The sequence below is a fragment of the Anastrepha obliqua genome, chromosome 5, assembly GCF_027943255.1.
Source record: "Anastrepha obliqua isolate idAnaObli1 chromosome 5, idAnaObli1_1.0, whole genome shotgun sequence".
NCBI classification, from domain to species: Eukaryota; Metazoa; Arthropoda; class Insecta; order Diptera; family Tephritidae; genus Anastrepha; species Anastrepha obliqua.
This window is the reverse complement of record NC_072896.1, coordinates 13,221,512-13,239,333: the sequence shown is the minus strand read 5'-3', so window position 1 is coordinate 13,239,333 and position 17,822 is coordinate 13,221,512. Positions and strand designations below refer to the sequence as shown.

Sequence of the window (17,822 nt, the reverse complement as noted above, 5' to 3'; positions counted from 1 at the left end):
TTCACAGTTTGACCACAATTGAGCCTCTGGCAGCACTACACTGTATCTCTTGTCGAGTACGACTCTTGCTGGCATGGAGTCCTTGGATCGAAGTCCATGCCTTTTCTGTTTTCCAATGCCGGACAGGGACTGTACCAGTTCACATTGTGTTTCAGCCTGCAGATGGCCTTCAAGGTCACTCCTTGGATGAAAACATCAAGTGGTTGTAGACCAACCAGAGCATCTAATGTCCGGCCTGAAGTACTCGAAAAGGCTCCTGTGAAAGAGATGGCCACAGTGCATGGTAGTTTTGATAAGGTCCTCCTGACTCCCACGAGAGACAGTCTGTTCATCCAGACCACTGATGCATAGGTGATAATAGGTCCTATCATAGCCGTGTAGATCCATAGGATCTTAGTAGGAGAAAGATACCACGTTGCCCTTGCACCACCAGAAAGCTGTCAGTGCTTTGCATGCCTTTGTTTCAACCTGTGACTTCCAAAGAAGTCACTACAGTCATCTACCAAGGGGATAGAGGATTTCTTTTTCAGGGTCAGGGTCTGTTAGTTTGACAGCCAGGCTATTGCCGCTCGCATTTCTTTAAATATTGTTCAATATTCAATAAAATATTTTTGCCGCCAGCCATTTCCTAATTGAGGAACGAATAGTAGTTCGAAGGATACGAGTGAGCTGAGTCTTTGGTGAATAGGGGGATGTGAAATGAGTTGGTACCCAATTTCCGTTAATTTTGTGAACAAAGCTTATCTGGCTTGAGCTGGTGCGGGAGTAGGAAATCACTCGACTTTCTCAATTCAAACGAACGCTAAATGCAAAGAAATGTACCGATTTGGTTGAAACTTAGTGTGTGTTCTTCCAAGAGATGCTACTAACTAAAGAAAGGGTTTTTCAGCAATAGGTGCTATGAATGAATGGATTGTGCTATCGAGAGATGATTAACGATTTGTTATGACCGGAATTGAATGGTATTGATCTGGATAACATTTATTTTCAACAAGATGGCGCTACGTGCCATACAAGCAACGGGACCATTAATCTTTTACGGGAAAAGTCTCCGGATCGTGTTATCTCTCGAAGAGGTGATCACAATTGAAACCACGTGAAAGAGAAGGTCTACGCCAACAGCCCAGGGTCGATTCAAGACCTCTAAGTTGGAATTCGTGAGGCTATCGGCGACATAGGGCAGCTACTTTGCAATTCGGTTATGGAAAATTTTATGAAAAGGATATTGTTGTGCTAGCGTGGTCGTGGTGGTCATTTGCCTGATGTTATTTTCCACTATTAACGGCATACCTTCCTTGTACCTTATAATGCAATAAACATCCGATCATTTATATTAAAAATTAGCATTTTTCTTTGAATATCAAAATAACACCTTTTATTGGAAAACCCTTTATAACTCTTTAGCTTTGCATGAACTTTTCAAACGATCGTTGTACATCACCATATAAAATAATAATAATACTCAGGAAATTTTTGTGGTCTTCCATTCTTTCCATATCGTTTGAAAACTGGTCCTTTGCATGTGCCTCTCTGTACACCCTCCATCTCGAATGCTCTGCGCAGTGCCTTTGCCATTAGCAAAATGCATGAATATTTCCAAAAATATGGAAAACAAAAGGTTCATCATTTTTCTCATTGCTGCATGTGAGTATTCTGCTTTGTATGCAATTTTGTGCATTATTTGTCCAATTTGCTTGACACAGCTAACTATGCAAAGGAAATCCCGAAGCGCTGTTATACATACGCAAATATATGAATGTGTGCGTGTGCATAGACATATCTATGCATTTAGTATTGGGAACGCTCTCCTCGTTTGCCTGCTGCTTGTTAGTATGATTGCATTGCCAGTGAATGCCGGCAAATCATATCTACAAGCATTCATTATAAAATTTGTACGAATTTCTGCAACAAAAAATAATTGCAAGCATTCTGCATGTGGCACATCGACTATAGCATTTAAAGTGGCAACAAGAACAACGAAAGCAGTGCTGTTTTACATAATGCCATCAACGTTTTCGGTTTTGATTTGTATTTTACTCGATTTTATCTTGCTCGATTTGATGCGGCTGTGTTTTTGTGACTGATTGGTTTATTGGCTGCTTGGCTTGTTGATTACGTACAATGCTAATTAGGTTCATTTTGTAACACAAAATTGCTTTGTTGGCTTTCATTTATTGATTGCAATGAGTGGATTTTTTTTTGATGCTAGCAAAACTAAGCTTAACCTCAAACATTGCTTGTTGATTAGCTCTTTGGCAGCAAAGTGAGTTACGAGATATTTTTTTGATTTTGTTTTTTGATTTTTGGTTAATGGCAGAAAAAGCAACATGAAGCCAAAATATGAATGTATTGACTAATTTGGAGCATTTTGAGGTATGATTTGTTTGTTGATATTTTGTAAATTGTTTCCAGTTTTTACAAAGTAAAGTTTTTAGTAAGTTTGAGTTTCCCCAGTCGTATATTTTTGAGATTTTAAATGAGTACCGCTTCCGCAGATACGATTTGAGGGCATGCACCTGGAATGCCCGGTCTCTTAATGGGGAAGGTGCCTCTGCCCGGCTGGCAGATGTCCTCGTGAGATAAAGGATGAAATCACTGTCATTTAAGAAATGCGATGAGCGGGGCAAGGCAAGAAAAACATAGGACCTTACGACGTCTACTACAGCTGCCATGTAAAGGAGCGCAAATTCGGGGTCGGATTTGTTGTGGGAGAGAGACTTCGTCGCCAAGTACTGTCGTTCACTCCGGTGGACGAGCGTCTAGCAATAATCCGCATCAAAGCCCGTTTTTTCTCTCCACTCTCCGACGGAAGAGAAGGACGATGCGGCCAAAGATTCCTTCTATGAGCGCTTGGAGCGTTCCTATGAGCGCTGCCCCCGGCACGACATAAAAATCGTGCTTGGCGACTTCAACGCCAGGGTAGGCAAGGAGGGAATTTTTGGTCCCACAGTCGAAAAATTCAGTCTGCACAACGAAACATCCGGTAACGGACGGAGGCTGATCGACTTCGCCGGGGTACGAAACATGGTAGTCTGCAGCACCAGACTCCAGCATAATAAGATTATCCAAGCCACCTGATCGAAAAACGCGAAACTAGATCGATCATGATGAGGTGAGAATAGCGATAACGCGGCTAAAGAACAATAAAGCCGCGGACGCCGACGGACTGCCGGCTGAGCTATTCAAACATAGCGGCGAGGAGCTGGTAAGGTGCATGCATCAGCTCCTATGCAAAATATGGTCGGATGAAAGCCTGCCTGCCGATTGGAATTTAAGTGTGCTCTGCCCAATCCATAAGAAGGGCGATCCTGCAATTTGTGCAAATTACCATGTAATTAGTCTTCTAAATATCTCGGACCTAAATAGCTAGGACCTTATAGCGAGTGTATTGTGTGAAAGGCTAAAGCCCACCATCAACCAATTGATTGGACCTTATGAGTGTGGCTTTAGACCTGGAAAATCTATCATCGACCAAATATTCACAATACGCCAAATTTTGGAAAAGACCCATGAAAGGAGAATCGACACACACCATCTTTTCGTAGACTTCCAAGCTGCATTCAACAGTACGAAAAGGAGTTATCTGTATGCCGCGATGTCTGAATTTGGTATCCCCACAAAACTAATACGGCTTTGCAAGATGACGTTGCTCAACACCATCAGCACCCTCAGAATTGGGAAGGACCTCTCCGAGCCGTTTGATACCAAACGAGGTTTCAGAACGGGTGAATCGCTTCGTGTGCTTCTTTAACCTGATGTTGGATGAAACTGGGGAAACAATTATGTGACTCAATTGATAGACAGTGAGCTGCTCAGAGCTGGATATCTAAGACATCATTTCAGAAGTTGCCTAGTTTACTTGTGCATTATAAGTCAATAGCAAACTCTTCCATTTTCTTTTATTTGCTTCGGTTTCACTAACCATATTTCTGCAGCGATAGGTTGTTAGTTTAAGATTTCAATCCATTCTATGAGGCTGGCATCTTAGATTCAACTGGAGGGAACGTATCTAGCTAGAGTCATTCTGCGTATCTGGCGGCTTGATAATTGGATGTCGAATGACGAGCTCCATACTCGAAGTGGTCAAAGATCAATTGAAGTTGAGTTTCGCTAACGAAAATAAAAATGGGTCGGTCACAAAATTCGTAAACCTGCCACAGACATCAGCAGGATGTCGCTTGACTAATAGTAGCAAGGACGGCCGGAAGGGACATGGAGGCACCGTCCATTTAACGAAACCACGACTGTTGATGATTCGCTCATGTGACCACAGATAATGTTGAAAGCTGCATAACGGTCCGGAACGTTTTTGTTTCGGCACTTTACGCCCCCGGCTGGCGCTCTAGCAACAAAAAAAAAAAAAAAAAATAATAATAATAATATTCACTGCGTACATAAAAATCAAGAAGGTGGAAGTGAAAATAGTAGTAGCGCTCTTTGGTAGAAGGAAGGGACTGTTGAAAGGTCTGTACTTTACAAGTTATGATAGACGATGTAGAAAAATATTGTTTAGCTCTATTTCGCATTCCTTTAAACCAACTTTTGCTGCGTACAACCAGTCACTCTAGCAAGATTGAGACTAAACTGTTCAGGTCCTCGATAATGTGGTTACTTTGAAATTTGCAGCGCATTTTTTGATTTGCAAAACATTCACACAGTAAGTTTCAAAGCCTTTCCCAACTCTCCAAATCCCACATACTATTGTGGGCAAAAAATAAGGTGAATTTATTTGTCAAACTTCGCAGGATTAAAATTTCGCTCTAGTTATTTTTTTTCATGAGTTGGCAGCACGGTTAATAACATCTGGGCCAACTTTCATGTGAATGTCATTATCAGTAATATATAATATTTACGGTTGTGTTTACCGAACGACCAAGAGTGCATTTTTCGATTTTTACTATGTCTCATTTGATTGACCAGAGAAGTGCCATCAAATTTTGTTTGCGGAATGAAATTTCGGCTGCGGAAACGTTTAGCGTGTTGCAGAAGGCATTTGGTGATTCGACCATGTCGCAGAAAAATGTTTATAAGTGGTACAAAGACTTCAAAGAGGGTCGAGAACGTGTTGATGACTTGGAGCGCTCCGGACGACCATCGACGTCAACAGATGACCAACACGTCAATAAAGTGAAGGAGGTAGTGCTCAAAAATCGTCGGTTCACTGTTAAAGACCTTACTGATATGATCGGAATATCAGAAGGATCTGTGAAAACCATTTTGAAAGACCATTTGGGCCTACGAAAAGTCAAATCTCGTTTGGTATCGAAAACTCTCAATTTCTTGGAAAAAAGTCGTCGCATTGATGTGTGTGAAACAATGCTTTCAGACTATCAAGACAAGCTCAAATGCATCATTACGGAAGATGAGACTTGGATTTATGCTTACGACCCTGAAACAACCGACCAATCAAGCGAATATCGTGCTAAAGGCGAGGCTAGACCGAAAAGAGCACGTCAAAGTCGTTCAAAAATAAAGGTCATGATGACAGTTTTTTTCGATTTTCGTGGTGTGATGCACTATGAATTCCTTCCACCTGGCCACACTGCACTCGTTCTTCATGACCATTTCGCCAAAAATTCCACGCATATCGTTCCGCAACTACCGTATTCGCCTGCTTTTGCCCCGTGTGAGTTCTGGCTATTCCCAAAACTCAAGAGACCACTCCGAGGAACGCGTTTCGAGTCGATTGAGGAGATGAAAGCTGAATCGAAGAAGGTGCTGATGTATTTCATGCGTAAGTGTATTTCATTGAGAGGGAATATTTTTAAGGGGATGAAATTGATTTACAAGAATAAATAAAGATTTTTCATTTTACAACCAAATTCACCTTACTTTTTGCCCACAGTAGTAAATCGCATGTTTGGCTTAGAAACTTATGTGCTAGTATTCATTCAGTTTTCTCATATGATTCCTTATGAGTTGATCTCACCGATTATATCCCCCTTAGGTGCCTTCCTTAAGCAGCCATATGTTTCCTGATTTTCAGAAACACAAGACTCAGTTCAGATTGCCAAGACAGGCGGGGAAATGCCAATGTCAACGGCTTTAAAGTTACAGCGACTGGAGCCGGTGGTTTGCAACAGTCGGAACGGTAGGTGTAATGAACACTAGGGTGGCTAAAAATTTATAAGAATTTAGGGTATGTCCTAAACATACTCGAAGAGCTTGTTGGGAGCCTCGAAGTGCTTGAAGACATACATTTCGAGCTAGACTTTACCGACTTAAATGTGTTGATCGCAGTGTGACTGCCTATGTACAAAGAAGGTAAATGTTGAATGAACGAAATTCATTATGTTTACTGGCTGTGCCGCTTTATTAAAGTATTTGAATGGAAAAAGTTTTGATTACTTGCGCTTGATTGGCCTGCAAATCCACTTATCCTCTTACAAAGTAGTCAAAAGAGTTAAGTCACACAACTCAAGCCGTCAACTGACGGAGTGATGGTGTGTCTTTATCTTTATCTGATATATTTTTCTTAAAATCTTGACATAAAATCGCCGTCGTAGTGGATGAGTGGGGCTGTATTATTAAGGAGCAGAATGGACCAATTTCGGTACTCAGTTCGATTTGAACTATCAATCTTTTGAATTTCTCCATTGTTTAAGATACTTTAAAAATACTCATACCCACAAATGGCCTCGAAAACTTTCCAGGTTTTCAAGGTTTGTACTTTTCGTGTTTAAGGGGTTTCCTTAATTATCCTGATTTTTGGGATACGTTAGAGCTCTACCAAAAAACTTGGATGAATATTGCAAATATGATACTTGCTTTTGCCTGCCACGTAGAATACTTTACACTTGGAAATCTCCAATGGATAATGGTCAAACCATATATAATAATATATAATATACAAAATTTGTTAAAAAAGGATTCAAGTAATTTTTATGTGAAAACTGGATAAATTCTAATGTAATAAAATTTTAGTAGAAGTGAACAAATTTAACAAAGATCCAGGTCGTTTATAACTCCATCTTAGCTATAGTGCTATTCGTTGTTGTTGTTGTTGTTGTTGTGGAAGTTCATCAAGTCCAGCCAGTGCGGTATCACCGATTGTTATTGTCGATCTCTTCTAACGGTAAGCCCAGAAAACATGCTGTTTTGACGGCTACGGACCAAAGGGAGGGGAATGTTAGGTTGGTGGGCTTAAAGGGCCATGGGAATAAATTTTTAGTAGCATGCGGGGTACCTTTACATGCCGGACATACACTGAGTATGTCGAAGTCTATGCTGGATAGATAGGAGTTCATGAACATCAAATAATTGAAAAAGTGTTTTCTAATAGCATTCGCTCCTTCGCAGGCAAAGACAAACTTCCACGTGTATTTCTGCCATGAAAAAGCTTCTCATATTAACCATTTGCCGTTCGAAACAACATCAAGACGCACACCACAAATAGGAGGAGAAGCTCGGGCAAACTGCCGTGATTGTTTAGCACAAGTGCATTAGCCTGCAATCCCAGCGGTTATGGATTCGAATCCCACGTAAAGCACGGTCCTCGCACTTTTCCAAATTTACCTACTTTCCCTGTTTCTAACAAAAACTAAAAAAAAAAAATTCATTCCTCAACCCCAAAAACTAATTCTTTCCATCCTTACTCCCGTAGAACAGTCAGCGCATTACTTACATTGCGTCTGCTAAAACAAAGAAAAATAAGCAGTTACACATTGCGTCAGTGGCGCCAGCAAGAGGAAGCGAGCAATCGCGGTAATAGCGCAGACACACCAAATTTAGCGAAGTCCTCAACCATCTGTGCGATCCTTCTGCCAGAAAAATGTGAAGCACAGATGGCGCTCCAAGCAGTAGAAGGCGTTGTTCCTAAGCAACTGTCAGAAATCAAATAGATTAACGAGACCAACTCAAGACTGAGTCTTGTCAAGTCACTACGCTCCCGAGAGAAGTGAACAAGGAAAAGAGAAATAGAGCCACGCCTTTTCGAGATTGTTTTCGCGACTAATTTTGTTGGGAAGTTTTCCAAACACGCGAAAAGCGGCTTTCATGCGATTCTTGACAGCTGCTTTTCGAGGCTAGAAAAGTTTCAAGCTTTTCGGGGCATTTTCAGTTTTAAGGGAATCGCCTAAGGACTCGTATTTCGCCTTGTTACATGGGGTTTCGCCTTGGAGTTACATGGGTCTCGTGAGTTCAAAAAATCGATCTTTTTTTGGCTTATTAATTTCTACAACATCTCAAGAATATTATCCTAACTTTTCAATTCGATCCGAATAATGGTTTCGGAGATACAGCCTTTGGAAAGTGTGCGGTCCAGCCTACTTTTATAGTTACTCAAAACTTTAAACGCGTTTTTCTCGGAACTGTGTTTTCAAAGTCTACAGCTATTTAAAAAAACCAAAATATGAAGCAAATTTGACCGAAAATTTCAGTTTTGTGAAAAAATGTCTGCCAAAATTCCAATTTTTACTTTTTTTTCCTTCCTTCGTTCAAGCACGAGTTTATGGTCTTAGCTAAAACACTTATTTTTGTTTTTTCATTTTTGAGGATCCTGTCAGGAGTTATGCTGACAACGCATATGCACCTTTTTTTCGAGGGGTCACCGGAAATGACGTCACAATGGAGGAGTTTTATTTTTTTTTTTTAATTTCAGAAATTATTCTTTAAATAGGTATCTATAAGACAGAAAAAAGTTTGAATGAAACAAATAATTTTTTTCATAGAAAAAAAAAATGAAAATAGGTCTTTTTTTACGCGACGGAACCCATGTAACCCCTTAATTTAACTAAATATTTCCTGAATAGTAATTTATTTGTACATACAAAAAATGCTGCGTACTTGGACCATCCTCTATATTCATCCACCATTACAAAATAGCACGCAGTTCATTGCTTGCGGAAGTTGTGCCTTGCAAATATCATACCCCAGTGTGTATTGCCCTGTCAACTAAATCTCATTACTTTACAGTCAACTTTGAGACATTCAAGTAAATTTACTTAAGTAATTCAACTTTCCATTTTCAAGTGCTTTCAAAACTGCATTTGCTGCACTATCCCAACCATTAGCCATTAACTTTACTTTATTAGGCACAACGACATAGTGCTTACGTTCAGCTGTGTCGTTTACCTAAGTATCAAAATTTTTAAAATTGCTTTTCATACTCTAAATAAATTTCATGCTGCTGTTCTTTCACAATCGCTTTTGCAAAGTTATGCGCACAAGTTTAAGTCATTTTGCCATTACCCCATGGAAAATCAATAAGATCGAATTTATTTTGCATGCAGCTATAGGAAAGTTGGGAAAATGTCAAAAACTTAAGCAAAACTGTGGTCCTTGGTCGCCTTGAGCACAGGCAGGCGAACTTTTTAATCAGTGGCAACTCTCTGCAGCACAAGCAAGTAAAGCAAAAGCAGCGTGATTTTAAACGTCAGGGCAAAACAAATTTATTGATATTATATTTGACTATAGATATTTGTTTACGCTTTAGCTGTGTGCCTTTATGGCAGATTGCGGAACTATTTTGAGCAAAGTAAAGTCATCTAAATGCTGTTGTTTGTCACTTAAATGCGCACGTGTATGTATGCGTGTTTGTACACTGGCATCAAGTTGACCATCCAAATCCGCCAGCGTCTCATAGTACTTTCCTTAATGAATTGTCATATTGGTTGGCAAAACTTTCCATTTTACCTTAGTTTCGAAAATTTCAAACTACCAAATTGCTGCCATGAAATTAAAAGCCAAAAGCAAAACTTCCAAGACATTCCCTGAACTTTCGCTCATTACTACTGTGCAATCCAGTGCATCTTTTTGCCGGATTACTGCTATTGTGTGCGTGTGTGCGTATTCGTGCTTGAGAAACTCACCTGCCGCGCGTGTAATAAGTTTTTGGTAGAAAGCTTTTTAAATTTTTATACGAGATAACCGATGCGAATATAGTCGAGTTCGCCATTATATTGAGTAAACGGTTGGAGAGTCCAATGTCCATATAAAGTTGATCGGCGAACAAATCATCGCTGTGGAAAAAGAAAATAGTGGTAGAGCGAATTAGTGATTAGTTAAGAGAAACCAAGAAAATAAAAACACATTTCCATTCTATGTGAGTGGAGAGGTGAGAAGGTGGAATTCGGCATAATTTTTCGGTAATTCATGTGGGCAGTATACCGTCGCAAAACAGGGTCTACTATAAGAAAAGTTTCGCGCTTTTTTCATAGATTTATTTTATTTTATTTATTGCTGATTTCTGTGGTTGAATTTGTAAGTCACAGTCTTTCACAGCACATCAATGCGCATTAAATTACAAAATTAAAAATCACTGAAAGCGCAAAGGTGCAAAGGGCTGCTTCTATTGGCATCACCGAAGCATGTAGAATAGGCCGGGTCGATTTGTGGGGAGGCAAAAAAATCGCCCATTGCTCTGTGAAAATCGTATTCTTGGGATCAAAATAAGAAACTTTGCCGAAGGAATTATCATGGACTTTCTATTACTTCGATAGCTGCTGAAAGTGCAATCAGGTTAAATCAGGTCGGAGGTAAAATCTGTACTAAGTTCAGATCTCTTTATCCGCAAACTGGTGTTTGAGGATCGTGCAAAGTTTTTCAGGCAGAAGCCTTTGCGATTCTGCAGGTATGCAAAACGCTTAGAGAACGGCGAGTGAGCGACGTCATTTTGGAGATCCAAATTAGTCAACTTTTGTAAGGAGTAGCTCAAATCTCTTGCGTGTGCAGGTAACACATCTCTGAGTTGGGTTGCAGGATATAGTAACATAGAGGGAAATGAAAGTGTTGATGAGCTTATCAGGAAAGGTCGAACTGGTTTCAGAGATCTCCTACCTGGACATCAGCATCCCGCTCTCTGTTGTTAAAAGGTGATTGCAAATATTTTTTATCAAGAAAGCACAGAGCAGATGGAGCTCTATTTCCTTGTGTGCTATTTCGAAAATATTATAACCCCAGTACAATAGACGCAGGTAGTCATTGGAACACCAATCCATTTAATTTCCAAAATCGTAGCTAAGCTTACCGGACATTGGATGAACGGGGCTCATGCAGAAAAGCTGAGTTTCCCCATTGCAGTGCAGCTGTGGGGAGAAGGAGATTATTGAGCACTTTCTCTGTAAATGTCCGGGTTTTCCAACCACACGATTAAGGGCACTGCGTACCCCGCTATATCAACAGCTCTGGCTGTAGATATCTGGCTGTTGGGGAGTTCCAGTCTGGTGCTTCAATTATTTCACCTATCTACCTACCAATTTAAACTACTGACGTGAAAATACATCACCTCAGCATTCTTTGCCTCAACACCTGCATAGATAAATTAATTCTTACTTAATTCTTATATTAAGATTAACCAAAGTATTGTTATTCCTAAACGCAAACCTCGTTGGCTGCTCACTCTTAATCTTCATCTGAAACAGTATTGCTGCTTTCAGCATTAACAAAGACATAAGCTTTGATTTAGCCTCAAGCTTATCCTCAAGGTGACCTCAAATTTCGTCTCTGCTTTAATGTCTATCTTCCACTTTCAGTATAAGTCAACGTTGAGTTAGCTTTCAAGCTAAACCTTGACTACAATATATCCATCTGATTCAGCCTTATTTGCAAATTTGGCTACACTTTTGGTCTTGACCCTTACATTAACATTACCTTACTTGTATTAACCTTAACCTTAAACCTTAAACCTTACATTAACATTAACCGCAACTTCCCTAATAACCTCATTCTTCTTAGCCTTCTTCACTGTGCCTTCAGCTGTCATTTTTTCTAAGTTCAGTTCAACATCAATTATCCTCTTAAACGTGGCAAGCACTTCAGCTCCAAATAATTAGCCTGAATGTCGTCCTTAAATTTAATTTTTCAATACAATTTTTTTAACTGATATTTTCTCAACAATACAACGTAATTGTATCCAGCTTCCTCCAGCATTTTACTGCGTTATTTAATAAAGCATGCGGTATTATCACAACAAGTCCCTCTCAAATGCCTATTCTGCCCTTGCTACTTCCACAGAATCCTTACAAATGTGCGCATACTCACCCGTAGATCCTTAAATTAAATGGCAACGTTTTCACCGAAGTCATATAGATGCGTAGCGAATTTAGACGATCCAATGACAATGAGTCCTCATCCACAGTTAGAATACTGCTGCCGCTATTTCCCACGCCACTGCCACTACCACCGCCGCTACCGGCATCGCCACGCAACAAAGTTGCTAACGCAGAATTGGCTGAAGTAGAGCGTGCTGGTGACATGGCATTACCAGCTATTACCGAACTCAAAGTAGTGTCTGTTTGTGTTGTGGCTGCTGGAGCAGAGGCAGAGGAAGAGGATGACGTGGCGCTATTGCCTGTTGCGGAGGCAGATGCTGAAACCGCTGCGGCCGCTGCCGCAGCTGCAGCTGCTGCTGCTGCTGACGTGGATGATGTTGATGTTGCTAATTGAGATGCTGCAATTGTTTCACGGTTCAACGCTGCTGATTGTGTTAAGAGTTGCAATTTTTTAATTTGCTGCAAGTGAAATTGAAAAGTTAAATAGGAAAAAAGAATTAACAACTGGAAGTTAAGTGAAAGGTAATCGTTTGTGAAATGAAGAAGACATACCTAATTTAATTACTTGAATAATGTGCAGTGTTTGGTGGAAATAAGTGTAGTAGATGTGAGTGATTGAACCGAAGTAGTTGAATTGAAGTGTGAAAATTTCATAGAAGACATATTTGGTTTTCGATTAATTGCATTTGGATTTGTTTTAAATTGAATTTTGTAAGTTAAGTAAATTTCGGCAAAAAACTTAATATTAAGTTTTCAAGCACCACTTCTGTTACTTAACTGCCTTACGCTAACATTCATACAAACATAAATTCTAATGTTATACAAGCAATTCTCCATTGTACGACGTGGCGTATGAGCGACAAATTGCAAAGGACGTGAGAAATTATCTAAACTCAGCGCGCAAAGAAAAATATATTGCGATTAAATTTCCACCTCCTTTCAAGCATAATAATCTCTTGTAAATTAGACACGTTGTTGTTTTTGTTTTCTGTTTTAAATTATTATTTCCCAATCGGGACTGTTTTAACAAATTTTCTACATCAGAATAGGAAATCTGAGAAAATATCTCCATTTATCCTTAATAAGCGACAACTTTTAGAGCAGAAAATTCAATGCCAAATAAATTTCCTGTATTGATTGCTTACCGACTGAACTGTAATAAATCGCTTAAGCAGCTCAGCATAAGATTCAACAAATAAATCCTAATGAAAACAAAATAAATGGCATATAGTAAATAAGATGAAGTAAATTTAAGTACCATGTAATTTATATGCCATGACAAACATGATTAGGCAAAGCGGATATTATAAAAGTATAAGCTCTGTGCATTTCTGTACACACATAAATATGCTCAGTGTTGTGGAAAATCTAAATAACTGCTTCTGCTGAGTCATAGATGGAGGGTTTGGCATTTTCTTTAAATATGTAACGGGTTTATTTCTGTAATATATGTATAAGTATAGCCCTTTATAAATATTTATATTCATGCATGAAATTCAGTGTTTCTGCTTTGAAATGGATAAACGCTTGGCAATTGGAAAACTGCTTATGCCGATCTGTTCGGTTATGGATGTGAATTTTTTTGCAAATTTTGTATTTACATATAACCGTAACGTATTTGGGATTATCACTACACTCAAATCTTAGCTTTAAAAATATTTTCATACATTTCTATTTATTTCCCCTTTATATTTAACCCCTTTGACTGTTAACCATAACCAACAGTGCTTTTCTGAATTAAAAAACAAAATTATTTAAGATCTTCTAAATTAAATTTATGTAAGTTTGGTTGGACTCACTAAGCGTGCAAGTAGCTAAAAAAAATTTTGCCAAACGGGGTGTTAAAGAAAATTCTATGTTATTGTCTTGAAATGGCCAAACCCGCATTTACTTAAAGTAAGGTAGGGTAGGTGGCCGCCGTAGCCGAATGGGTTGGTGCGTGACTACCATTCGGAATTCACAGAGAGAACGTAGGTTCGAATCTCGGTGAAACACCAAAATTAAGAAACAAATTTTTCTAATAGCGGTCGCCACTCGGCAGGCTATGGCAAACCTCTGAGTGTATTTCTGCCATGAAAAAGCTCCTCATAAAAATATTTGCCGTTCGGAGGAGCTCGGTCAAACACGCAAAAAGGGTGTACGCGTCAATTATATATATATATATTAGGCCGGATCGATTTGTGGGGAGGCAAAAAAATCGCCCATTGCTCTGTGAAAATCAAATTCTAGGGATCAAAGTAAGAAACTTTGCCGAAGGAACCGTACCTCTAAAACGAATTCTGATGTCCCCCAATTTGGGTTGAACTTTTAGTGTCTTTTGTGGGGAGGTAAAAAAATCGCCCATTGCTCTGTGAAAATCATATTCTGATGTCCCCCAATTTGGGTTGAACTTTTAGTGTCTTTTGTGGGGAGGTAAAAAAATCGCCCATTGCTCTGTGAAAATCATATTCTAGGGATCAAAATAAGAAACCTTGCCGAAGGAACAATTTGGGTTGAACTTTTTAGTTTCTTTTCTCATGTAAAGGACCAAAAGGTCTATGCGTGGCTTTTTGCCAACCAGACTAACCTAACCTAACCTTTGGGGGGTTAAAGTTTGGTACCTTGGTTTTCTTGGTGAATAGCATCAGTTCAGTTTTTCTTGGGTTTACACTTAAACTACAGTCCGTGGCCCAATTTCTGAGTAATACCAGAGCTTCTTTCATTATCCCATCGACTGTGGTTGGAAACATTCCTGATGTCGCCAGGCGTACGCCACTACTTGAATTCCATTTTGGTTGAATTTGGTACGGATGTTGTTAGCGACTAGTAACCACAGCAGAGGGGATAAGACTCCTCCCTGAGGAGTTCCCCTGTTGGCAGAGCGCTGTACCGTGCTACTGCCTGCCTCACCGATTATTATTCTCGTTTTAAGCATGTTTTCTATCTATTCGTTGAGTCCTATGTCTATGCCTAACATATTAAGAGCCTCAATTATGGATCTTGTGCTAACATTGTGTCGAGAAAACTAGTTGCTGAGTATTGTTTGCATTTTATGCTCCTCTCAATCGCACTTACAACCTCATGAAGAGCTGTCTCTGTGGATTTTCCTTTGAGGTAGGCATGTTGAGATGGTGAAAGCGTATTGTCTGTAAGCTTCTCCCTGAGATATACATCCAACAATCGCCCGAGAGTTTTGAAAATAAAGGAGAATAAGCTGATGGGTCTTAGCTGTGACTCAATCAAATTTGGAGTAAAATATGTCGCTTCGTATAGCTTCGAAAGCAATTCAATTTTTACATACATAAGATACAAATATTTTAATTATGCAGCTTTTATTATCGCCCACTTTTACAAAATAAGTATAATTATACCTTCTATACCGGCTAAAAATGCTCAATGAGCAGATGAAGAATTTATAAATTGCATAACTTTCAGTGAAAGTACTCGTCAAGCGATCTCTTGGAGCAAAAGAAAATGATAAGAATACAGATCAAACTTGCAAAATTATCAACATTTTATTAGTAAGAAAATGAAAAAAACAAAAACAAAAAATAAAAAAAGCAGAGCTAATATCCTAACTCCAAATATGAGCGTCCAAACCTGAATATCTTCTGTAGTCGCGGGAACAATTTCAAAAATTTTAATTTTTATATTAATTTTAATTATTATTCCAGTTATATTTTAGGAATTTCTCACAGGAGCACAATGAAAATAAATCAAAGTTCTGAAAAAAGTTCTTTATTGTAAGGTGTATAAACAGGCAAACATTTCTTTCCCATACATTTTTGCCATAAAAAACAAAAAAAAAACAACACAAAAATTTTTTTTTTTTAATTTTTTATTTAAAAAAATTAATTTAATTTTTTATTTAAAAAAATTAAAAAAATAAGTGTAAAAATGTTAAAAGCAACCAAATATATTTCCCTTTAAAGAACTTTATACCAAAATTTTCAGCATTGAATAAATCTCGAAATTATTAAATTTTTTATTTATTTTTCAGCTTATTTCTCACTACACTCAGGCATAGTTAGTTAGTTAGGTTAAATGGCTGTCCTAGCTTAGGGCACACTTGGACAAATATTGAAAACTCGTCCGTTGTGATGCCATACATGGAACAGGAGAAAGGAGAAGGGAAGGAAGAAGGAGCCTTGAGGTTAGAGACGGTGATGACCATGCATTTTACGACGACGCGGACGGTGGCTGATTTGCTTTCGTAGTTAGCCGCAACAAGCTACTGATGAACTTCACCAAATTTATGATATTTAGACCCGCTATAACCGCAGGCGTAACAAAAAAATGAGAGCCAAGATGTCTAAATCTTTGCCAGACGAGAGCAGGGCAGCTGAGAAGAAGGTGTTGAGATGATTTCTCCTCGTCCTCCAGACAGTTTCTGCAGAACGAACTTGAGGCAATCCCAAGTCTCACGGCATGAACACCTAACGGACAATATCCGGTAAGGATACCCACCAAAGTCGAGAGCTGGGGCTTTGTTAGCCTTAGGAGTTCGCTCGAGCGTTACCGATCTACCCGTGGCCAGAAGGATCTCGCGACCTTGCACGTTTGCGCACTAGCTCAGCGCACGCTAAGTTGACTCGACGCCCATCTTTCCAAAAGCAGACCACAGATTCTTAAGGGAACCACAATCCTCTCATTTCGCGACGAAACCGTCTCCAAAGTTCCCTGTCTAGCCAGCTCATCGGCCCAGCAGTTTCCCTCTATGCCGCTGTGACCGGGAACCCGAATGAACCTGATGCCGAAGTATTCGGATGAAATCGAGAGAGAAGCCAAACACTCCTCGACCAATCCTGAACGCACAAACAACGAGCCCAACACCCTAATTGCCGCTTGGTTATCGGAGTAAATATTTACTTCCTTAATGGTAATTACCGAGGTAAGCAACCAGTCCGCCGCTTCCATAGTTGCGGATACCTCCGTTTGGACACTAAGTTTGATGGGAGTCTCCTTACAGAATACTCCCCGCCAACCCTTCCGTCCAATTTCGATCCATACGTGAACATGTTTGCCATGCCTTGCCGCCAAATGTTGCACCCCGCCTACTCATCCCTTGAGGGAATATGAGAAGAAAACAAAGCGAGAGTGTAGAGTGATTCAGTACTCAGGCATACAAATAAACCCTTTTTTTTTCAGAAAAAATTTTCAACAATGTTCAAATCACTGAGATCATTTGACATAGAATCGCTCGCCTGTAATTTTTAACGGTGCATTCAAGAAAGCTGCTTTCTATTACATACATATACATAGGAGTAGATTCGTAGCATAAAAAAAATTTAAAAAATTGCGTGTCTTTAGGAAAAAATTTTCAAATTGAATTTGAAATTCAATTGAATTCAGAGAAAATGCAACGTAATACACTCAAGAAATCGATCCGTACTTCTATACAAAATGCAAATAAAATTTTTTTCCGTCGAGATTTATAAAAATTACGAGTCCAACTCAATATGTTTTTTAGTCGAGAAAACAACGCATTCGGAACACTCGATTTGTAATTTTAAGTTAAGAGATTATTTTATTAATTTTTTTTATTTTTATTTTTTTGATTTACGATTTTTATTAATTTTTTAGAAGTGCTGTACAATGGCACCAACTACATATAATTTTACTAATAAGCAATTTTCGTTTTCAGAAATAAATGAAATGCTCACACGAGTTTCAAGTAAATCGCATATATTACATATACAAACACCCACACGACTAAGACTAGATTACATTATCCTGCTGTGTGTGCTCTTCTTTTCAATACTTGGCCATATTTTATGCTTTATTTCTGTATTTGCCATTTATTACAATACATTTATTTGCTATTGCTTCTGGCTTACTTATTTTGTTTTCCCT

At 39.0% G+C, this 17,822-nt stretch overlaps 1 protein-coding gene across 1 annotated transcript in view; it reads right to left on the bottom strand.

Moving 5' to 3' along the window:
• The window catches only part of LOC129247446 (uncharacterized), a 311,844-nt gene that overhangs the window by 111,518 nt on the left and 182,504 nt on the right, over positions 1-17,822 (bottom strand). The window contains exons 8-9 of the mRNA XM_054886576.1: positions 11,980-12,449; positions 9,810-9,959 (exon numbers count right to left, since the gene is read on the bottom strand). Of these exons, the coding sequence (XP_054742551.1) occupies positions 9,810-9,959; positions 11,980-12,449 (620 nt within the window). The remainder of the gene's footprint in view (positions 1-9,809; positions 9,960-11,979; positions 12,450-17,822) is intronic.